The 18,090-nt window shown below is 46.6% G+C and overlaps 1 protein-coding gene across 16 annotated transcripts in view; it reads left to right on the top strand.

Annotated features, from left to right (window-relative positions):
• LDB3 (LIM domain binding 3) overlaps positions 1-16,656 on the top strand; it is a 153,819-nt gene extending 137,163 nt beyond the window's left edge. For 14 of the 16 annotated variants that reach the window (XM_033148804.1, XM_033148803.1, XM_033148821.1 and 11 more), the window contains 6 exons: positions 68-207; positions 9,207-9,528; positions 13,103-13,283; positions 15,162-15,282; positions 15,644-15,759; positions 16,198-16,656. In XM_033148804.1, the coding sequence (XP_033004695.1) occupies positions 68-207; positions 9,207-9,528; positions 13,103-13,283; positions 15,162-15,282; positions 15,644-15,759; positions 16,198-16,287 (970 nt within the window). In that variant the 3' untranslated portion in view covers positions 16,288-16,656. The remainder of the gene's footprint in view (positions 1-67; positions 208-9,206; positions 9,529-13,102; positions 13,284-15,161; positions 15,283-15,643; positions 15,760-16,197) is intronic. The other 2 variants (XM_033148809.1, XM_033148805.1) reach the window with 1 other exon arrangement.
• Positions 16,657-18,090: the final 1,434 nt, after the last annotated feature.

Below are 18,090 nucleotides of genomic sequence, written 5' to 3'. Positions count from 1 at the left end.
GCTTAATCGGTCTTAATCCTGTGCTTTATATGTGCATGAATTGCTCACAGCTTTGCTTTGGTTTTAGAGGCCCAGGCCAATCTTACACATCAGCTCCAGCTTCCCACAGCCCTGCTCCTTACCCAGGCTACAGCGAAGCCCCGGCTCCTGCCTCAAAGCCCAGAGTTGTCACCACTGCCAGCATCAGGCCTTCGGTCTATCAGCCAGGTAAGGAGACTTCGGACTGCTAACATGAGAGGCTGCCTTTTGCTACATCAGATACTACAGAGCAGTGTTTCCCAAACTTGGGTCTCTAGCTGTGTTTGGACTACAACTCCCATCACCCCTAGCTAGCAGGACCAGTGGTCAGGGATGATGGGAATTGTAGTCTAAAACCAACTAGAGACCCAAGTTTGAGAAACAGTGGTAGAGAGCTTGCTTAGAAGGCGTTATCAACATAGTGACTGGTCCACAACTCACATTTTCTGTGATTTTTGTTGCAGTCAAGGTCATTTACAGTTTCAAATAATGGCAGATAAGCATGGTATAAAAGTTAGGACCGGGGGGAGGAATGAGGAAAATAAGAACATTGAGTACAAATTCATACAACATGTTTCAAAACTGGGGAAATGACCAGGTTCACTCAGGCAGACAGTTCTGGGAAGGAGGGAGCCAAATGGCAATTGGTCTGAGCTCAAGCCAATGCAATGGGCCTTGTTTTTGACTATCCTTTGGAAGCAGACAGGTGAAATTGTTTTTGTTTTATTAAGTATTTTGCATTCCCGTTTTCTAGAAAAAGGGGTGCCAGAACTCACCACGAACATGTGCCTCTTTCTCTTAGAATGGCAATGGTGCCCACCTGATATGTGCCCTGCTCATTTTTTAATGTTCTGTTGTGGAAACTACCCTGGGATCTTTCGATGAAGGGTGGTATACAAATGTAGTGTGGTGTAGTGGTTAAGAGCGGTAGACTCGTAATCTGGGGAACCGGGTTCGCGTCCCCGCTCCTCCACATGCAGCTGCTGGGTGACCTTGGGCTAGTCACACTTCTCTGAAGTCTCTCAGCCCCACTCACCTCACAGAGTGTTTGTTGTGGGGGAGGAAGGGAAAAGGAGATTGTTAGCTGCTTTGAGACTCCTTCGGGTAGTGATAAAGCGGGATATCAAATCCAAACACTACTTATTATTATTATTATTATTATTATTATTATTATTATTATTATTTCACTAACAGAGACAGCCGGTGGTTAGCGTGTTGGGCTGTGGGGAGACCCAGATTCAAATCCCACTCCACCACAATGCAAACTGCACGAACCTGGGCCAGTCACGTTCTAGTAGTATAACCTACCTCACATGTTTGTGGTGAGGATAAAATGGGGCAGGGGAGAACTGTGAAGGCCACCTTGAGCTCCTTGAAAGGAAGAGGGGGGGGGCGTGAAAATAACACAAAAATAGCAGCTTTACAGGCAGCAGCTGAAAATCTGCCTTGAAATATAAATGCTCTTACGCTTCACTTCAAATGTTTGCTGGGGCTCCTTGGTGGTATCAAATTGCCAGTAAGAATTCTTACATAGCTCAGCAATCATTTGATGTCCTTTAGTTTACTTTAAAATAAAACAAGACACCCTCGGCATGCTTTTGGGAACCTAATCGCTTTTTCAGAACTCTGTCGTAGGATCGCAGGTTGCCGTTTCCGAATCCAGTCACAAGGTGGCAGGATGCCCTAGCTCTTTTTCTAGTTTTGTCAGAGCGCTGAGCCGTCTACAGACTGACTGCTGTTTCAAATCCCAGGCAGCAGGACTGGAGCAGATTCAGATGTCAGGGGAGTGGGCCTGACATGCTGTCAGAAAGAGGTGACAGTCCCTTTCAGCCCTTTCCCCGGAGGTGGGTCGCCTGTCAGGAAAGACAAGCAACTCCACTGTATTGCAAGCAGCTTCTTGGAAGAATTTGAGAAGCTGCTTGCGATACAGTGTGAGAAGCTGCCAGGAAAAGGAAGGGAGGATCCCATAAGCCTTTGCACTTGTCTGAACGGGCTCCGGTTGCAGATGTGCAGGCGGTCTCGTTCCGTGGGTAGCTATGCCTATTTCTGGCCAGGCTGAAATTGATACTTAAAACAAAAATAACTCTGGAGTCATTTTGAAATAAGTTTGTGATCCCCCTCCCCCTTATTGTCTGTCTTGTTAATAGCATACACTCCAACATTTCTGAAGAAGAAATTGGGACACACACACCCCGACTAGTCCTTTGCCACTGCACCGCTCGCATCCTTTCACCCCCCAAAAAAAAACCACTGCCAAAGCTTACCCACCCACTGCCTTGCCAACTCAAGTGTGTGCATGCCCCGCCACTGCACAGAACCACACACCCACCACAAACACACGAGGAGGGCCACAGCGGCGAACTTCTGGAAGTGGAGCTCTATTTCCGGAAGCAGCGGCCCTCCTTGTGTGTGTGTGCTGGCTGGCAGCGGCAAGGTGTGGAGCCAAAACACACGTCTATTGGTTCCGCACTCTTTTGGTCCCCCTTGGCTGAAATGCCAGGACACCCTGGGATTGAATCAGAAGCCAAGGTGGCTTCTGTAATTCTGGGATGCACCAGTAAAAATGGGGCAGTTGGAGGGCCTGTAACAAGAGAGTTAGGATTTTAGATAGTGTTTTAGCAGTTACATTTAACTTACTGTGTTTTTATTGTTGTTAATATGCCGTGCTTTAACCCGCCTTAGGGTTGTGAATCAAAAGAGGGTGCGCTGGAAACTGAAATAATAATAATAATAATAATAATAATAATAATAATAATAATAATAATAATAATAATAATATAGGATAGGACGGACCTCACTTAAGGCCCTAGGTGGGGATCATATTTTAAAGTGTTCTCTTGCCTATTTATTTTTTAAACCTCATTGAAAGCAGAAAGCTAGGACAATCAGGATCATGTTGGGCTACAACCTTTCTCCCTTACTTGCTAGCTTTTTATTTACAGGGCATTTTTTTCCTTACAAGGGGGAGCATTAAAAATGGCATTCCCTCACCTGCAGCCTAAATATAATCCGTTCCAGCCATCCTGTCACATGTATAATTGAAATATACTCGGAGTCAAGTGTGAATTTCATGCTCTTTATTCAGCTCATAGTAGTGAGGAATACAGTTCCCCCAAAACGTTTGCTTTATATACACTATTTACACAATGGGCCCCACGTGATTGGCTAATTCCGGGATACTCCTGTATGCCAATCGGAGTGCGGATTCACTTCCACCTGGAGCTGGATAGGGTGGCTCCTGCAGACCAATCAGACTGCTGCAATCTCAATCCTATTGTTCTGGGACCAATCAGACTGCTGCAATCTCAATCCTATTGTTCTGGGACCAGTCAGACTGCTGCAAACTCAGTCCTATTCAACTCAGTACATAACAATAATCCAAACTGACTTTTCTGCATGGGGGAAAATTTTGACATGAGGGCACTTGAAATTAAGCAGCTCTGCACCAACACCACCTCTTGTGGGCAGCCTGAGACGCTGCCGTTACGTGCGAGAGGACAGTACCATCCAAGTACCCCCATGTCTGAAGTGCTTTGAAGCGAGAGAATTTGAAAGTAAATTAGATATGTAAAAAAGAAAAGAAAAACCACCCATCCTATTTTGCAGTTCTCAGCAAACTTACCTGGGAGTGGATAAAAGAAAATAAAAATATTTAAGCTAAAAAATCCACTTACCTGTGAGTAAGTCCTATTGAACACAGTTGGCTTACTTCTGACTAAACTTGCTGAGGGGTTGCACTGTATAATCAGAATGTAGGAGATCCTTCTTCGAGGATAGATGGATAGATAGATAGATAGATAGATAGATAGATAGATGCAGCTAAAGTGGAATGGGTGTAAAGGAAGCTTTGCTATGCAAGAGCACTTCATACAGGAATGTGTTCCTTACAAGTTCTTGTGTAGCCAAGTTTAGGCTGCTGGGCATTGGAATGCTCAGAGAACAAAGGCATTTGTCATAGTCAATAGCAACACTATTCTCCAAGTTAAAACATTAACCAGAAACCAGGAGCTTCTGCACGGAATCTGGCAGTCTGCTCCACAAATGTGATGGTTTGTCAAGGCTGAGCTGCAGGCGGCTGTCAGAGGTGAACCAATGAATACAAAAAAAAGCACACGTGAGCAAGGAAGAGGTTGTAGGGCAGGCAAGAGGCCAGCTGACCCAGGAAGCCTTTCATAACACTTCTGGTTTAATGTCCAGCCTAAGTGGGTGGGACTAGTTTGGAGTTTGAGAATACGCCACATAAAATGTGTTAGTTAGGGTTGCCATGTTTTGAAGAGCAAAAAAAAAAGGACCCATTTGCCGACTTCTACTTTTACCTGTTGATCGCTGTGACGACCCATGAAAACCTCCAGGACTTGTCCTGGAAAAAGAGGACACATGGCAACCCTTTTCTCAGGATGTGGATAGATGTGATGAGGCCATCTCTTCTCCCCCTCACATAGTTACTCAGATGAGCAAAGTTTGTCAAGGCTAGGCCTGAAAGTTGGGCTCTCTCTCCCGCACTAGGAGTGCCATTTAGATAGTCCCACCCCTCACCCCATTTAAAATACATTCATTTTTTAAAAAAAGATTTAAATATATTTGTGTGTGCATTCTCATACCCTCCAACATTTCTCTGATGAAAATAGGGATGTTCTCTTCCATAATAATAGTAATATTTTTATTTATTTCTATCCCACCCATCTCACTGGGTTGCCCAGGCCACTCTGGGCCGCTTCCAACACATATAAAAACATAATAAAACATTAAACTTTTTTTAAAAAAAAAACCTTCCCTATACAGGGCTGCCTTCAAGTGTCTTCTAAAGGTTATATAGTTACTTATCTCCTTGACTTGGGGGTCGCATAACTCCATACCCTCCAACATATCTCCAGTGAAAACAGGATCGTCCTAAGGAAAAGCGGGACACTCCAGGTTCAAGTCAGAAACCAGGATGGCTTCTGTAAATCCGGGGCTGTCCCTGGAAAATAGGGACGCTTGGAGGGTCTGCATTCTACTTTCGAAGTACATTCTTTCCCTCAGAGAATTCTGAGCTCCATAGTTTGTTTAAGTGTTGCTAGGAAATGTAATTGTGAAAAGTAAACTCCAGTGCCCAGAATCTGAGGGAAATAATGTGTTTCAAATGAGCTCTAAAGGTATAGCATTGTACACAGGCCAAGGGAGAACCTTCACACACACACACACCACACACTGCATGCACATAGAGCTGCTTTCACATGATCTAGAACCCTGATTTTCTTTTCCAGGGTTTGTGGTTGTGGAAAGGGAACCCTTTGTGTGCACACCTCTGAAATGAACACACACGGGTGGAGAGCAGGGGCTGCTGCCATGATCCTGCTCCTCCCTCTACCTCCGATGTTGAATGTGTGATAGGGGATCCACACTGTGGTGTATATATAAATGACATAATGAGATATAGGTATGATATCATGTTCAAATGAGTGAGCACTGATTCTTGGAGGGGATGGCAGGGAGGGAGGGGAAACCAGGAACGCTACCAACTCAAAAGAATCACATTGTTTAATTACAGAGTGTGGAGGTGGGAGGCTTTTGAACTTGGCAATTAGAGATGAAATATCGCCCTCTAATTTTTACTGACTTAATAAATACCATGAGACAGAAATAGCAGTGCCCTGGGGCTTAGCGTGATTGTGATGGGGGGGGCAGGTGGGCAGGGGATTTGATTCAGATATCTTTAAACTCTGTTTACCTTTACCGCATGAAGATGAAGCCTGGAGCTATGGCGGAGGATGCCTGCTTGTGAAGAAGGGATATTTGTAGGAGCTGCTGGGGAAATGGGGAGGGGAAACCAAACAGAAGGGGTTTTTTTGTCTTTAAAATATGGGCGAGAAGGAAGAACAGAGCGTGAGACAAGATTTTATTGGGTGCCCGTCAAGAATGCTTATCTAAAACAAGCTTGTTATTGACAGAGCAAGAATCAGACTTGGCACATGCACACACTGTGCCTTTAAAGCACTTACAAAACAGACTGTTTCCCCTCAAAGAATTCTGGGGATTGTGGTTTACCCCTCAGAGTTACAGCTCCCAGCAGCCCTTAACAAACTGCAGTGCCCAGAATTCTTTGAGGAAAAGAACATTTTCCGAATGTACAGTCATACCTCGGGTTAAGAATGCTGTGGGATGCGTACGTTCGGGTTACGCACCACGGCGACCCGGAAGTAACGGAACGGGTTACTTCTGGGTTCACCGCATCGTGCATGCGCAGAAGTGTGCAGTGACGTCACGCACAGAAGTGCTGAATCGCGTCGCCCACATGTGCAGACACAGCGCTTCAGGATACGCATGTCACGGGTTATGAACGGGGCTCTGGAACAGATCCCGTTCGTAACCAGAGTGTAACACTGTATTTGAAAGCTGTCCACACACTATACCTTTAGCTCTCAAGTTTAGAAACCTGCTCTGGCTTGTTGATACAACTGACTGTATCAGGATTCAGCAGTCTTTTTTTTTCTATTAAGGGCTGTGTTCCATCTGGGCTATTCTGTTGGGAGGGGTGCAAACCTGAGCAGTGAGCAATGCTGTAGCAAAAAGTGGGCACTGCCACCTTTCCTTTTTTCCTTCCTCCCTTCCTCTTCCTCTTTCTCCTTCTCTCACTTACTCACACATTCACACCCTTCTCCCTCCTAATAAAACCCCCATTCTGTCTCTCTCTCTCACACACACAAACCCTTTTCTCTTTTTCTCTCTCTTCTCCCTGCCCGCTACACCTTTCCCCTCCCCACCCCACCCCAGCTCAGCAGGCTGCCACAGAAGAGGACAGGTGGCTCTTGCCAGAGGTCCAAGCTGATCATCAGAAGGCAGCTTTTGAAATCAAGCCTGGTGCCTGGGTTAAATGCTGTTAGAGAAGGATTAGACACATTCTCTCAAAGCATAGGTCCATCTCAACAGCTATTACCCATGTCAGTGAAATAGAACTTCCACGTTCAGGGGCAGCCTACCAGGTGCCAGGGACACCAATAGCAGAGAGCTGTCACTGCCCTGCCTTGTGAGCTTCCCAGGGACCACTGGGCGGCTGCATTTGGCAACAATGACCCCACCCAGCATCTCCCACCTGAAGTGGGGCAGTCCAGTAAGAAACAACATCACAGGTATCTGCTGATCCTATAGCTCAGCTCTCTTGATTTGCACGGCCAGGAGTGAGTTGCCAGAACGCAACTGAACTGCTGTGGCCGTAGTTCAATGCACCCCATAAAAACACATGCCTATCTGGCAAGAGTGCAAGGAGAATGAAAGCATGGCTAATCAATAGATGGGAGAAGGGTTCATTCACAGAATGACTGCGCCAGGTAAGGCTGGCAGAGCCTCTTGTCCAAAACCCTTCAGGGCCTCTGCTAGTTCCCATAGTTGCAGATGGATCCAAGGGCTGACTCAGTTGAAGGCAGCTTCCTATGTTTTTATGGAGTGGAAGGGAGGGAGAGATCCTGATTCCTTGGTGCCTGCAAAGGGTTAATTGCTGCTGCCTATTTTACGCCCTGGGCATTACAGCTGTTTGTGAATGGAGGCATTATACCTAAGGTAGAGCATAATATTAGAGCCCAGCACAATGGGGCCATTCTCAAAAGGCAGCTGAATTTCAGGAAGGACCCTATGGATCGGTGTGCATGTATGTATGTATGTATGTATGTATGTAGGAGGGAGGGAGGGAGGGGAGAGGTCAGGAAGCCACCAAACAATACCACAGCTGTGCGTCAAGAAGTACTAGGGAATTTAGCTGCAGCCACCAGATGAGATCAAGCTCACACTTTGGAAAAGTGAGCAGTCTTGGAAGGGAACCAACAACAAATGGGGGGGGAGGGGGAGCAGGGAGGTCGGGTTGGAGGCAGTGCATTTCAGGAAGAAAGGCAAGCCCCAACTCTTTTAATAGAAGTAGAGAGGGACGTTAAGGGGAGGGGGTAAAAGCCAGGAAACAGCGTTATGATGGAGACAAAAATACTTTCCATTCCTTGGGGGGGGGGGAATGGGGAGTCCCTGCAGCTGTCCTCCATTCAAAAGAACTATGCAGTGCAATGCATGAGAACTGAGTTGCAAGCCTGTCTTTCTGGGGAATTTGCCCAGACACGTTTCTTTCTAGAGAAAGAAAAAAAGTTGCTGTTTTGTTGGTTGCACAGGAACACAAAGCTTCTGCCCGGTTCAGAGAAATCAAGTTGGAATAAAGCTGCTGGCACCATGCGCGTAGCGGGGGGGGGGGGGGGGACGGGGGACACTGCTGCCCCCCCAAAAACCAGTAAAAATAAATACAAATCAATACAAATCTGAGGTTCTGCCCCCCTAACAACAGCCTGCCCCCCCCAAAACAAAAATCTTGGCTATGCCCATGTCTGGCACCCTTTTTCAATTACAGTGCCACGGTGTTGTTGTGTTGTGTGTGTGTGTATGTGTGTTTTCTACAGTGCTGGCTGGCACCCATTGGAACTGGTAGGGTGGAAGACATGGAGACCACCAGTAGGTGGCGCCAGAGCCAATGCCAGGCAGATCCAAGCTTTTGTCCCCATCCTCCTCCCTACCGAGTTATATAATGACAACATTGAGACAGGAGGAGGAGGAGGAGGAGGAAGCAAAACAGTCAATGCCATACTCTAGACTGGATATAAGTAAGGAGCCAGGAAGGCGGGGGCTGGCTGAGGTTTCACATTCACCCTAACCAGTCTCCAACTATATACGTCCATGCGCACACATTTGCCCACCTACCTGGATTTAAGCTCCCTCGAAACAGTGGGTCTTAACTTCTGACTGCACCATAGACCACCACAACCCAAGGACTTTCCATATTTTGCCACAGCGGATAAGAAAAGTCCTTCAGGTTTGCATAGATATCAGTAGTATGCTGCATGCTGAATTTATCCAAATGCACTGGATGTATTTACTCCCTCCATCCTCCCTGAATAAAACCTTGCTGCTGCTGCTGCAATGTTACTGTAAGTGACCTTGATAATCATGGCCAAACCGAGACTCGGCAGTGGCTTTTATCGCTGATTTGGCTCCAGAGACAGGGGCTTATCTGATATCCTTGGATCAGCTGCGCAGCACTTGATTTGTGATAATGGGCTGGGTGGCAGTTGGGGGTCACCTGAGGCCGTTGTGGCTTGAAGGAGGTTCTGGTCAATACTGCGGCTTGCAATAGCGAAAATAAAGGCAGCTGGATGAACACCGTTTCCTTTCCTTAACAGCAGCTCCGGCGCCAGCCCCAGTGCCTGTACACACCCAAGCTCCGAGCCAAGTGGAGCCTTCAAGCCGTCCACCCTGGATCACGGACGACTCCTTCTCCCAGAAGTTTGCTCCGGGGAAAAGCACCACCACTGTCACCAAGCATATCCTGCCACGGGGGGCTCCGGTGCCACCCCCGCCGGCCTCAGCCCCCACGTATCAGCCTCCTTCCATCCCAGCCTCTTCCCAGGCTCCGGCAGTTGCCCGGGGAACGATTCAAAGGGCTGAGCGCTTCCCAGCCAGCAGCCGGACTCCGCTGTGCGGACACTGTAATAGCATCATCAGGTATGCCCATGGGATTCATCGAAGGGAGGGGGAATGGGAAAGCATCACATTGCAGAGCAATTTAGACCAGTGGGCCAGGATTCCTATGAGGTTGAGCAGGGCTTTGGCCATGAAGATCAGGAACAGGGAGCTTCCCTTAAAGACAGGAGGAAAGATGTGTTGCTGCTGCTGCGACACTGCTATTTCTCCCTGGGCTCACAAACTTGGTCTTGGCCACGTGCAGCCAGCACAAGCTTTGTGGAAGGCTGACTTAAGGAAGTGCTAAAATACTTGTCAAACACACAGTCATGTAGAGATACGAAAATGGAGCTGATGTGGCAGCTGCAATCTGTAGTGGAACGATCTCCGGAAGACAGTACAGTCGTACCTCGGCAGTCGAACGCCTTCTGAGTCGAACGTTTTGGCTCCCAAACGCCGCAAACCCAGAAGTGAGTGTTCCGGTTTGCAAACGTTCTTTGGAACCTGAACGTCCGACGTGGCTTCCGATTGGCTTCCGGAGCTTCCTGCAGCCAATCGGAAGCCGCGTCTTGGTTACTGAACATTTTGGATGTCAAACGGACTTCTGGAACGGATTCCATTCGACTTCAAAGGTACGACTGTATAAAGCTAGCTTTCCCACCCTGGTGGGCAGCAAAACTGGTGTGCATTGAAAAACCTGGATCAGGCAGGTTGAATAAGGAAAGCAGCCCTGAAAAGGACTTTTGAACAAGGATCTCTGCTTCAGCAAGCAGGACCCTGGAGGAGCAGAGCAGAAACAGAGGGCTCCTCCACACTTCCTTCCCCCCCGAAAACCCGCTATTTACTGCCGAATCAGAGCAAGCATCCATCAGGTTTTCTCCAGAGTGATGACTGCTCCGATTTAGCACTAAATAGGAGGTTTCCTTGAGGATAGCGGTGGGGCAAAGACCCTGGATTCTGGCTCTGAGCAGGAGGGATTATCAGCAGCAAAGTGACCCAGCAGCAAGAGTGGTACCACACAAAGGAAACTGGGAGTGGTCTTAGAAGCCCACTTTTTAGACCTTTTGGGGGAAGGTGTCCTTCCTTCCTAAAGGTAAAGGGAAAGGGACCCCTGACCACTAGGTCCAGTCGCGGACAACTCTGGGGTTGTGGCGCTCATCTCGCTTTATTGGCCAAGGGAGCTGGCAAGTCCTAGGCTGTGTCGTTTGACCCACAGCGCCACCCGCGTCCCTCCTTCCTTCCTTGACATCCTTTAATTTCCTATGCCTCTTTTCACTCTGCATTTATGGTCAGGATGCTCCCCACCCTGATAAGATTGTCTTCTGCAGAGGCAATTGGTGTTAGTCACTCTGATTAAATTTGGCCTTGGGGCACACTGTTGCAATGGGATTTTGATTGGATTTTGCCCAAAGCTTGCCGATCAGAAGGTCGGCGGTTCGAATCCCTGCGACGGGGTGAGCTCCCGTTGTTCGGTCCCTGCTCCTGCCAACCTAGCAGTTCGAAAGCATGTCAAAGTGCAAGTAGATAAATAGGTACCGCTCCGGCGGAAAGGTAAACGGCGTTTCCGTGCGCTGCTCTGGTTCTCCAGAAGCGGCTTAGTCATGCTGGCCACATGACCCGGAAGCTGTAAGCCAGCTCCCTCGGCCAGTAAAGCGAGATGAGCGCCGCAACCCCAGAGTCGTCTGTGACTGGAGCTAATGGTCAGGGGTCCCTTTACCTTTACCTAAGCTCTATGTGCAAGGCAGGCAACATCTTCTTTGTTAGGGTGATCCATGCAATTGATCACCTTTCTCATGCTGCTGCTGCTGCTGCTAGCCTCCTTACTTTGCAAAGAAAAACACACTGAAGCCATTGAAATAAATAATAATAATAATAATAATAATAATAATAATAATAATAATAATAATAATAAAAAATTCATATAGGCCATTGGTAGGCAAACCTGGATGCGGCCCAATCGCCTTCTAAATCCAGCCCGCGGACAGTCCAGAAAGCGTGTTTTTACATGAGTAGAATGTGTGCATTTATTTAAAATGCATCTCTGGGTTATTTGTGGGGCACAGGAATTCGTTCTCCCTCCCTCCCACCCCAAAATATAGTCTGGCCCCCCACAAGGTCTGAGGGACAGTGGACCGGCCCTCTGGTGAAAAAGAATAGAATAGAATGGAATAGAATAGAATAGAATAGATCTTTATTGTCATTGTCCCCTTGCAGGAACAACGAAATTCCTCGGTAGCTATATCAACTCAAATAAGGCACTCCACATAATTTAAAAATACTAATAAACACAGTAAAATACAGGACAATATAACAAATAAAATAAGATGACTTCAGAGTCCAGGGTTTCCATTTAAGGCCAAAATTGCTCTAGGAAAGAAACTGTTCTTGAGATGGCTCATTCTCACCTTCATTGTTCTATATCTCCGTCCCAATGGCAGAAGCTCAAAGAAACGGTGACCAGGGTGCGATGGGTCTCTTGATATATCTAGTGCCTTTCTGTGGCACCTGATGGTATAGATACGTTCTAAGGTAGAGAGTGAACAGCTTACCCCTGGTATAGGCCATACTGGAGTAGAATTTCTCCCAGGCTTTTGTATCTAGCAGGCTGCCAACATGGTAGAGAAACAAACAATTATTATAAGCGCTTTTGGGAAATAAGACTACCGATGCATTGTCTATACTCAGTAGGAATATATCACCATCTGCCCTGTTCTTATGTACTCTTCAGAGCTGGTACACATTCAAAACTAGGTCCTTATATGCTCTTAAGACTCACTAATGAAAGTGGAAGCATATGCAGGGCACTTGAATTGTGTCCCAAGGTGTCATTTCTACTTTTCTGGTTGAGAGTACAAACTGTTCTTATCCAAGGCTGAATATAAAGAAACAGCATATTTAATTATGCCTACTTTATCTAATTCTCCTGATAGCAACACTAGGTCAGCGTCATTCAGATTTTTCAGCTTGGGGCATTTCTACATTACAGATTTGAACTTAGAAGTGATCCCTTCTTTGCAACGGCTTTTAGGAATCGTAGTTTGGGGAGAGATGCCTGCAATATTTTAACAGACAATTCTGAGCAAAGGCTGTTGTGGCGCCTTAGGTTTTTCCTGCTCCAAGTATCTAGCGTGAAACTGCCACGTGTTCATTCACTTTTTAAGGGGCGTCTACGTGGCACAATCAACCCAGTCATTGTCCTCCTGTGTTTTCCCTGTGGTTCTTCTGTCTTTTCTTAGGTTGCAGGAAGTCTGACTTTTTCAGGAGAATGGAAAAGTAGTGCAATCTCCATGTGTGTAGATGCTCTTCCTTCCATTGGTGCCCCTAGAGCCAGACCGCCAAACAGGAGACTTGGGCCTTGCTAAAGCTTATGCCACAATGAATGTATTAGCCTTTAAGGTGCAACAAGACTCTCTTTGTTGCAACAGACTGACACAACTTCTTCTCTGGGAGGTGGTTTTTCAGGACCCACATCAAATTGCCAGGATTCAGTGGGGAAAGCCAGAGCAAATGAAGGGATATAAAAGCAATGCGAGATTGTTATACAGATCTGTCCTTCACATTTGCAACCTTTGGACGTTTCTGTCCTGCCATTTTAAACACTGGCTGTATTTTACAGGGGTCCTTTCCTGGTAGCCATGGGTCGTTCTTGGCACCCCGAGGAATTTTACTGCGCTTACTGCAAGGCATCCCTGGCTGATGTCGGCTTTGTTGAGGAGCAGAACAGTGTGTACTGTGAGCGTTGCTATGAGCAATTCTTTGCCCCTACCTGTGCCAGATGCCACACCAAGATCATGGGGGTAAGTCTGCAAGCAAACGCAGCCAAATGCCAGCAGAAGACGTGTGGCAGATTTCTGGCAGAGTTAGGCCCACAAGGTAGCAAACAAAAAAGGACGGGTTGTGATCTCGCCAGCACCAGAGGTCAGGCAGTTTCTGGGCCTGTCAACCTGAGGATACTGTCTTTGGCTTCCATTTGGTTCAGCTTCTGATCAGGTTGTAAGGCACATGTGCTGCCCGTGACTGATAGGCTTTTCTTTAAGCCAGTAAGCAAACATGCCTCTGTTTGCAACCTGAATTTTGTTTTCTGTGAACTCCATAACTTAATCTAAGCTCATTTACTGGGTTGTTTTGCAACGCATTCATTAAAGTTAATTAAACTTGCTAACAGTGACTCACTAATGAGACATGCTACTGACCTAAATGATGCTGGGCTGTCGGTGCTAGGCGAAAAGGGCAGAGCATCAGATCAAATTGCATAATATCTGTGTAAGAGGGAATTAAAAAGCTGAAAAGAGGAAGCATTTCCTATAGCACCACCTGCACATTTAAACAATTGCCTGACATGCAATTAGTTGCGGCCAGAGCGGTGCATAAATTACTCTGTGTTCTTTCTCTCTCTCTCTCTCCCTTCTCTCTCTCTCTCTCATTTGTTAAAAACGCTCTTTAAAATAAGTGCACTTAAGCTGGCTATTTTTATTGTGATAGAAAAGCAGCCATGCAGGACCCCAAGCTATGCCAAGTCAGATTCCTGCCCAAAGTCATCCCACCTCTCCCCCTCCCCGCCCGCAGAGCAGGGGGTTGGTAAGAAACTGGCATGGGCTCCAGTTGAGACTGGGGTCCTCCATGGCTGGTGTCCAAAAGGAGGTCTCTAAAGCTTGCTCAGGGTCTTGGTCCGTAACTGAAATCTCTTGCCCATCCTGGAAATATGAAATTTTGTCTCTGCCAGAGGACCTTGTCTCGTTGACTCTGGGCTCCATAAATATCCTCTCGCAGCCCCAAACTTAATTGTCACCTGTGGAGCAACAGCAGTTCTCTGCTCATCTGCTTAAGGGGCTCTGGGCTTTCTCCCCGAAATAAAAAGTGCCAGCCTAGGCTTGTACAGTGGTACGTTAGGTTACATATGCTTCAGGTTACATGCTTCGCTAACCCAGAAATAACGCTTCAGGTTAAGAACTTTGCTTCAGGATAAGAACAGAAATCTTGCTCTGGCGGCGCAGCGGCTGCGGGAGGCCCCATTAGTTAAAGTGGTGCTTCAGGTTAAGAACAGTTTCAGGTTAAGAACGGACCTCCGGAACGAATTAAGTATGTAAACAGAGGTACCACTGTATTCTCACACCTAAAAAAAGTATCTGAAGAAGTGTGCATGCACACAAAAGCTCATACCAAGAACAAACTTAGTTGGTCTCTAAGGTGCTACTGGAAAGAATTTCCTATTTTGTTTCGACCTAAAAAAAGACATCTGAACTCATGCCGAGGAACTTGATTATTTTAAACCCAGATTGTAGGCCACATTGACCTTGTGCTGTTAAAGCCCACTCACTGTTTCTGGGGAAATATGGCCTAGGAAGATGTGTTGTAGAGACGGATGGGAGATGATCAATCCACACGCACCCCTTTCCTACCAGCTGAATTGCCCCCAGCCGAGATTCCAGATCTGTGTCAGCTGTGGCAAAACATTTGGCAGAGCAGATTTGTGGGAGAAAGCCACTTGGCGAGGGAAGGGATAAGCCCCCTTCCCACTCCACTTGGCCCAAGGCTTCTTCCCTCCAGTTGAGGAAGAACATATCTTCCTCCTATCCTTCACTGCCCTGGCCTGACACATCTGTCTCTCTCTCCGTGAGTGAATGCCCTCCCTTTCAGTGGTGCACAATACATCTGCTGCTCTGCTTGCCTTTCAGGAAGTGATGCACGCCCTTCGGCAGACTTGGCACACAACTTGCTTTGTCTGTGCTGCCTGCAGGAAGCCATTTGGGAATAGCCTCTTCCATATGGAGGATGGAGAGCCCTACTGTGAGAAAGGTATTGCACACCCAGCCAACGCTCCTGGAAATCTTGCGGGCAACGTTACTCAGTGTCCTATGCTTCCCCCAGCCCTCTGTTCTTCCGGAAACCTCTGCATGCGAGCAAAAAGTGTGGCTGCCCAAGAGAATGGAATAACCGGGCACTGCGCCTATTCTCCCATTTCGAATCGTGCCCACACTTTGCACATGGATTTGCCCCCACATGTTTTGGATAGGTGGCAGGAGAAAGAAATAAGCCTTTCCAGAACGAGTTCACGAGGCAGAAAAACAGAATCCCAAGCAGCAATAAACCCAGCAGATCTGGAAGAAAGTTAGCTGTTTTGCGTTCTAAATGTTTGTTTGTTTGTTTCCGTTTCTAGACTATGTGACCTTGTTCAGCACCAAATGCCATGGGTGCGATTTCCCTGTCGAAGCAGGAGACAAGTTCATTGAAGCCCTTGGACACACTTGGCACGACACCTGCTTCATCTGTGCTGTAGGTTTCTTGCATCGAAACATACCGGGGCTTTGCAGTCCTCCTGTTGCTAATCTTCCCATGCATCAAATTTGTGGCACTTCACTTTCTTTCTGGACTGTAGCATTCTGACTGCAGTGAGTGGGAGGTTTACTATATAGGAGGGTTCTGGGGTAGTCTTCTTCCTGATGCACTAGTTTTCTACCTCCAAGGCATTTTTCACTTGGTGCAGATGGGGGCTTCCTGAGGGCAGACTGAGGTTGGAGGGTGGGTAGTGCCCCATAAACCCTAATGGACCTGCCACCACTGCCTATGTTTTTGTGTGCTCTTGCTGCCTAGGTTAGTGCCTCCTCCTCTTAGGGGTGGACTCGCACGCCATTTTGTTGAAATCGCGATGTTTGAATGCTGCCTTTCAACCTCTTTGATTACGCGTAATATCCCTGTATTCTTAATTTTCAGGTGTGCCACGTGAATTTGGAAGGCCAGCCATTTTATTCGAAGAAGGATAAGCCGCTATGCAAGAAGCATGCACACGCCATCAACGTCTAAAGGAAGAACTAGAAGCTAAAGGCAAAGTGAAAAGTTTAGGAGTTGGCTCAACAAATGAAATATAGATAGTTATGGATTTCTCATGACTGGGACGGGAGGGGTCAGGGGAGGTAATGGATTTTGAACCTTCTGACGTTGATCTCGGCTGCTTTTTCTATGTGCAGATCTTTCCCCTACATACTTCAAATTAAAAAAGGAAATGAATATTCGAAACTTGACAGTGAAACATTGCTGCAAAGGTTTGAGCAAAATGAATGGGGGGGGGGAATCATTTATAAAACGGTTGCATAAAATTACAAATACTGAATATCTTCTAGCGTGTGTGTTCAGCACCGTACACTTAAAGCTTATATTACACAACAGTGCTTTTTTTAAAAAAACAAACAAACACCATTATTAGTATTACTTTACAACTCGAAGTGCCAAAATAGTAGGCGTAGCATAACTTTTATAGTCGGTAGTGATAGGTCAATTAAGTGTTCCTCACAAAACAAACACAGTTTAGACTCTAGAATGACTTTTATGAACCTCATAGCGTTAACTAAAAACACCCCATTGGTTAACGTAATCAAGGCTTGAAATCAGAACACAACAAAGGGCATGTCCACACTTCATCACACTCATGTGGAACTGTCTTCCTTCTAGTATGTACAGTTCCACATCACCCTGGAAACTGAATATGGAGGAATCTTGGAAGGCGGGACCAGTGATGTGGTCCTTTCCTTGCATGAGCATTGTGCTGCCTCCCAACTGGTCAATACTTGAATGGAAATAAGCCACATTCTGGGTTCCCATGCATCTCCTTCATCCTGAATTGTTGGAGCAACACAAGACCACTTTGGGGCAACAGCTTCTCCGCTGCCATGGCTGTGAATTGGCCCTGATATTAGTGGGATAGAGTGTGGAGTAAGCTCAGGCCTATTTTGCCCATACCTGAAGTTGCATGGTAGACATTTCCTGTGACGCTATCCCATGTGGCCATGACACGTGTGTGTCTATACCGCAACCACATGTACAGGGCTCATGCATGAGTCTTCCCGCCAGAAGATGGATAGTGATCGTGTGAGAGGGAGGGGAAACTGCACAGTCAGCCTTGCCCAAGTTGTTCCGATGTTCACATGCATGAAGCAATCCTGTGGGATAGAGCTACAGAGAAGCTGTTGCCACAAGGCTCTGGATATGTATGAAAGGACTTGTTTGTTGGGGTGGTTCATAGGAGGAGCGAGCGGGGAGGAAATAAGCTGGTTGACTATAATTCCTGTCGAGAGTAAGAGAAGCAACAGAGAGCATATAGCATTAAAGAGTTTTAGTTGTTTACCTCATTCAGAGCATCACAAGGGAACCAGTTTTCCCGTCTGCTGCTACATAAGGAAAGAGGAAAGCCAGGAGAGGATCCGCTCTGTATTTCTCTGTGTAACTGAGAAACATTCCCTCTTGCTTGTCCTCTCATCTTATGGGTGCAAGAAAAATAGATAGTGTAATCTCAGCTCCCAAAAGGACAATGGAGTCCAGAACAGCCAGAGGCAATTCAAACCCTTATTTCTGCTAAAATTGATAACGTTCACAGGGCAGCCCTGAATGACCCTTATGCTCAGTTCTAACTGTGATTAGATTCTCTAGATAACGTCACCTCTGAAGTGTGATTGTGTTTGCTGCTGCAAGAAAACGAAGCTTTTGGCAATTAGAGTAGTATTAGTGTAACGCCTTTTGAACAAATCATGCACAATATCTGAACAAGTATACTTATTGTAGCTTTTGTATTATTGAGACTGGCAGCATGTATTTATTCTGTCTGTAGGTTTG

Source organism: Lacerta agilis, chromosome 5, assembly GCF_009819535.1.
Source record: "Lacerta agilis isolate rLacAgi1 chromosome 5, rLacAgi1.pri, whole genome shotgun sequence".
Taxonomy (NCBI): Eukaryota; Metazoa; Chordata; class Lepidosauria; order Squamata; family Lacertidae; genus Lacerta; species Lacerta agilis.
The sequence above is the reverse complement of the archived record's forward strand: the minus strand, read 5'-3'. Positions and strand labels throughout refer to the sequence as shown.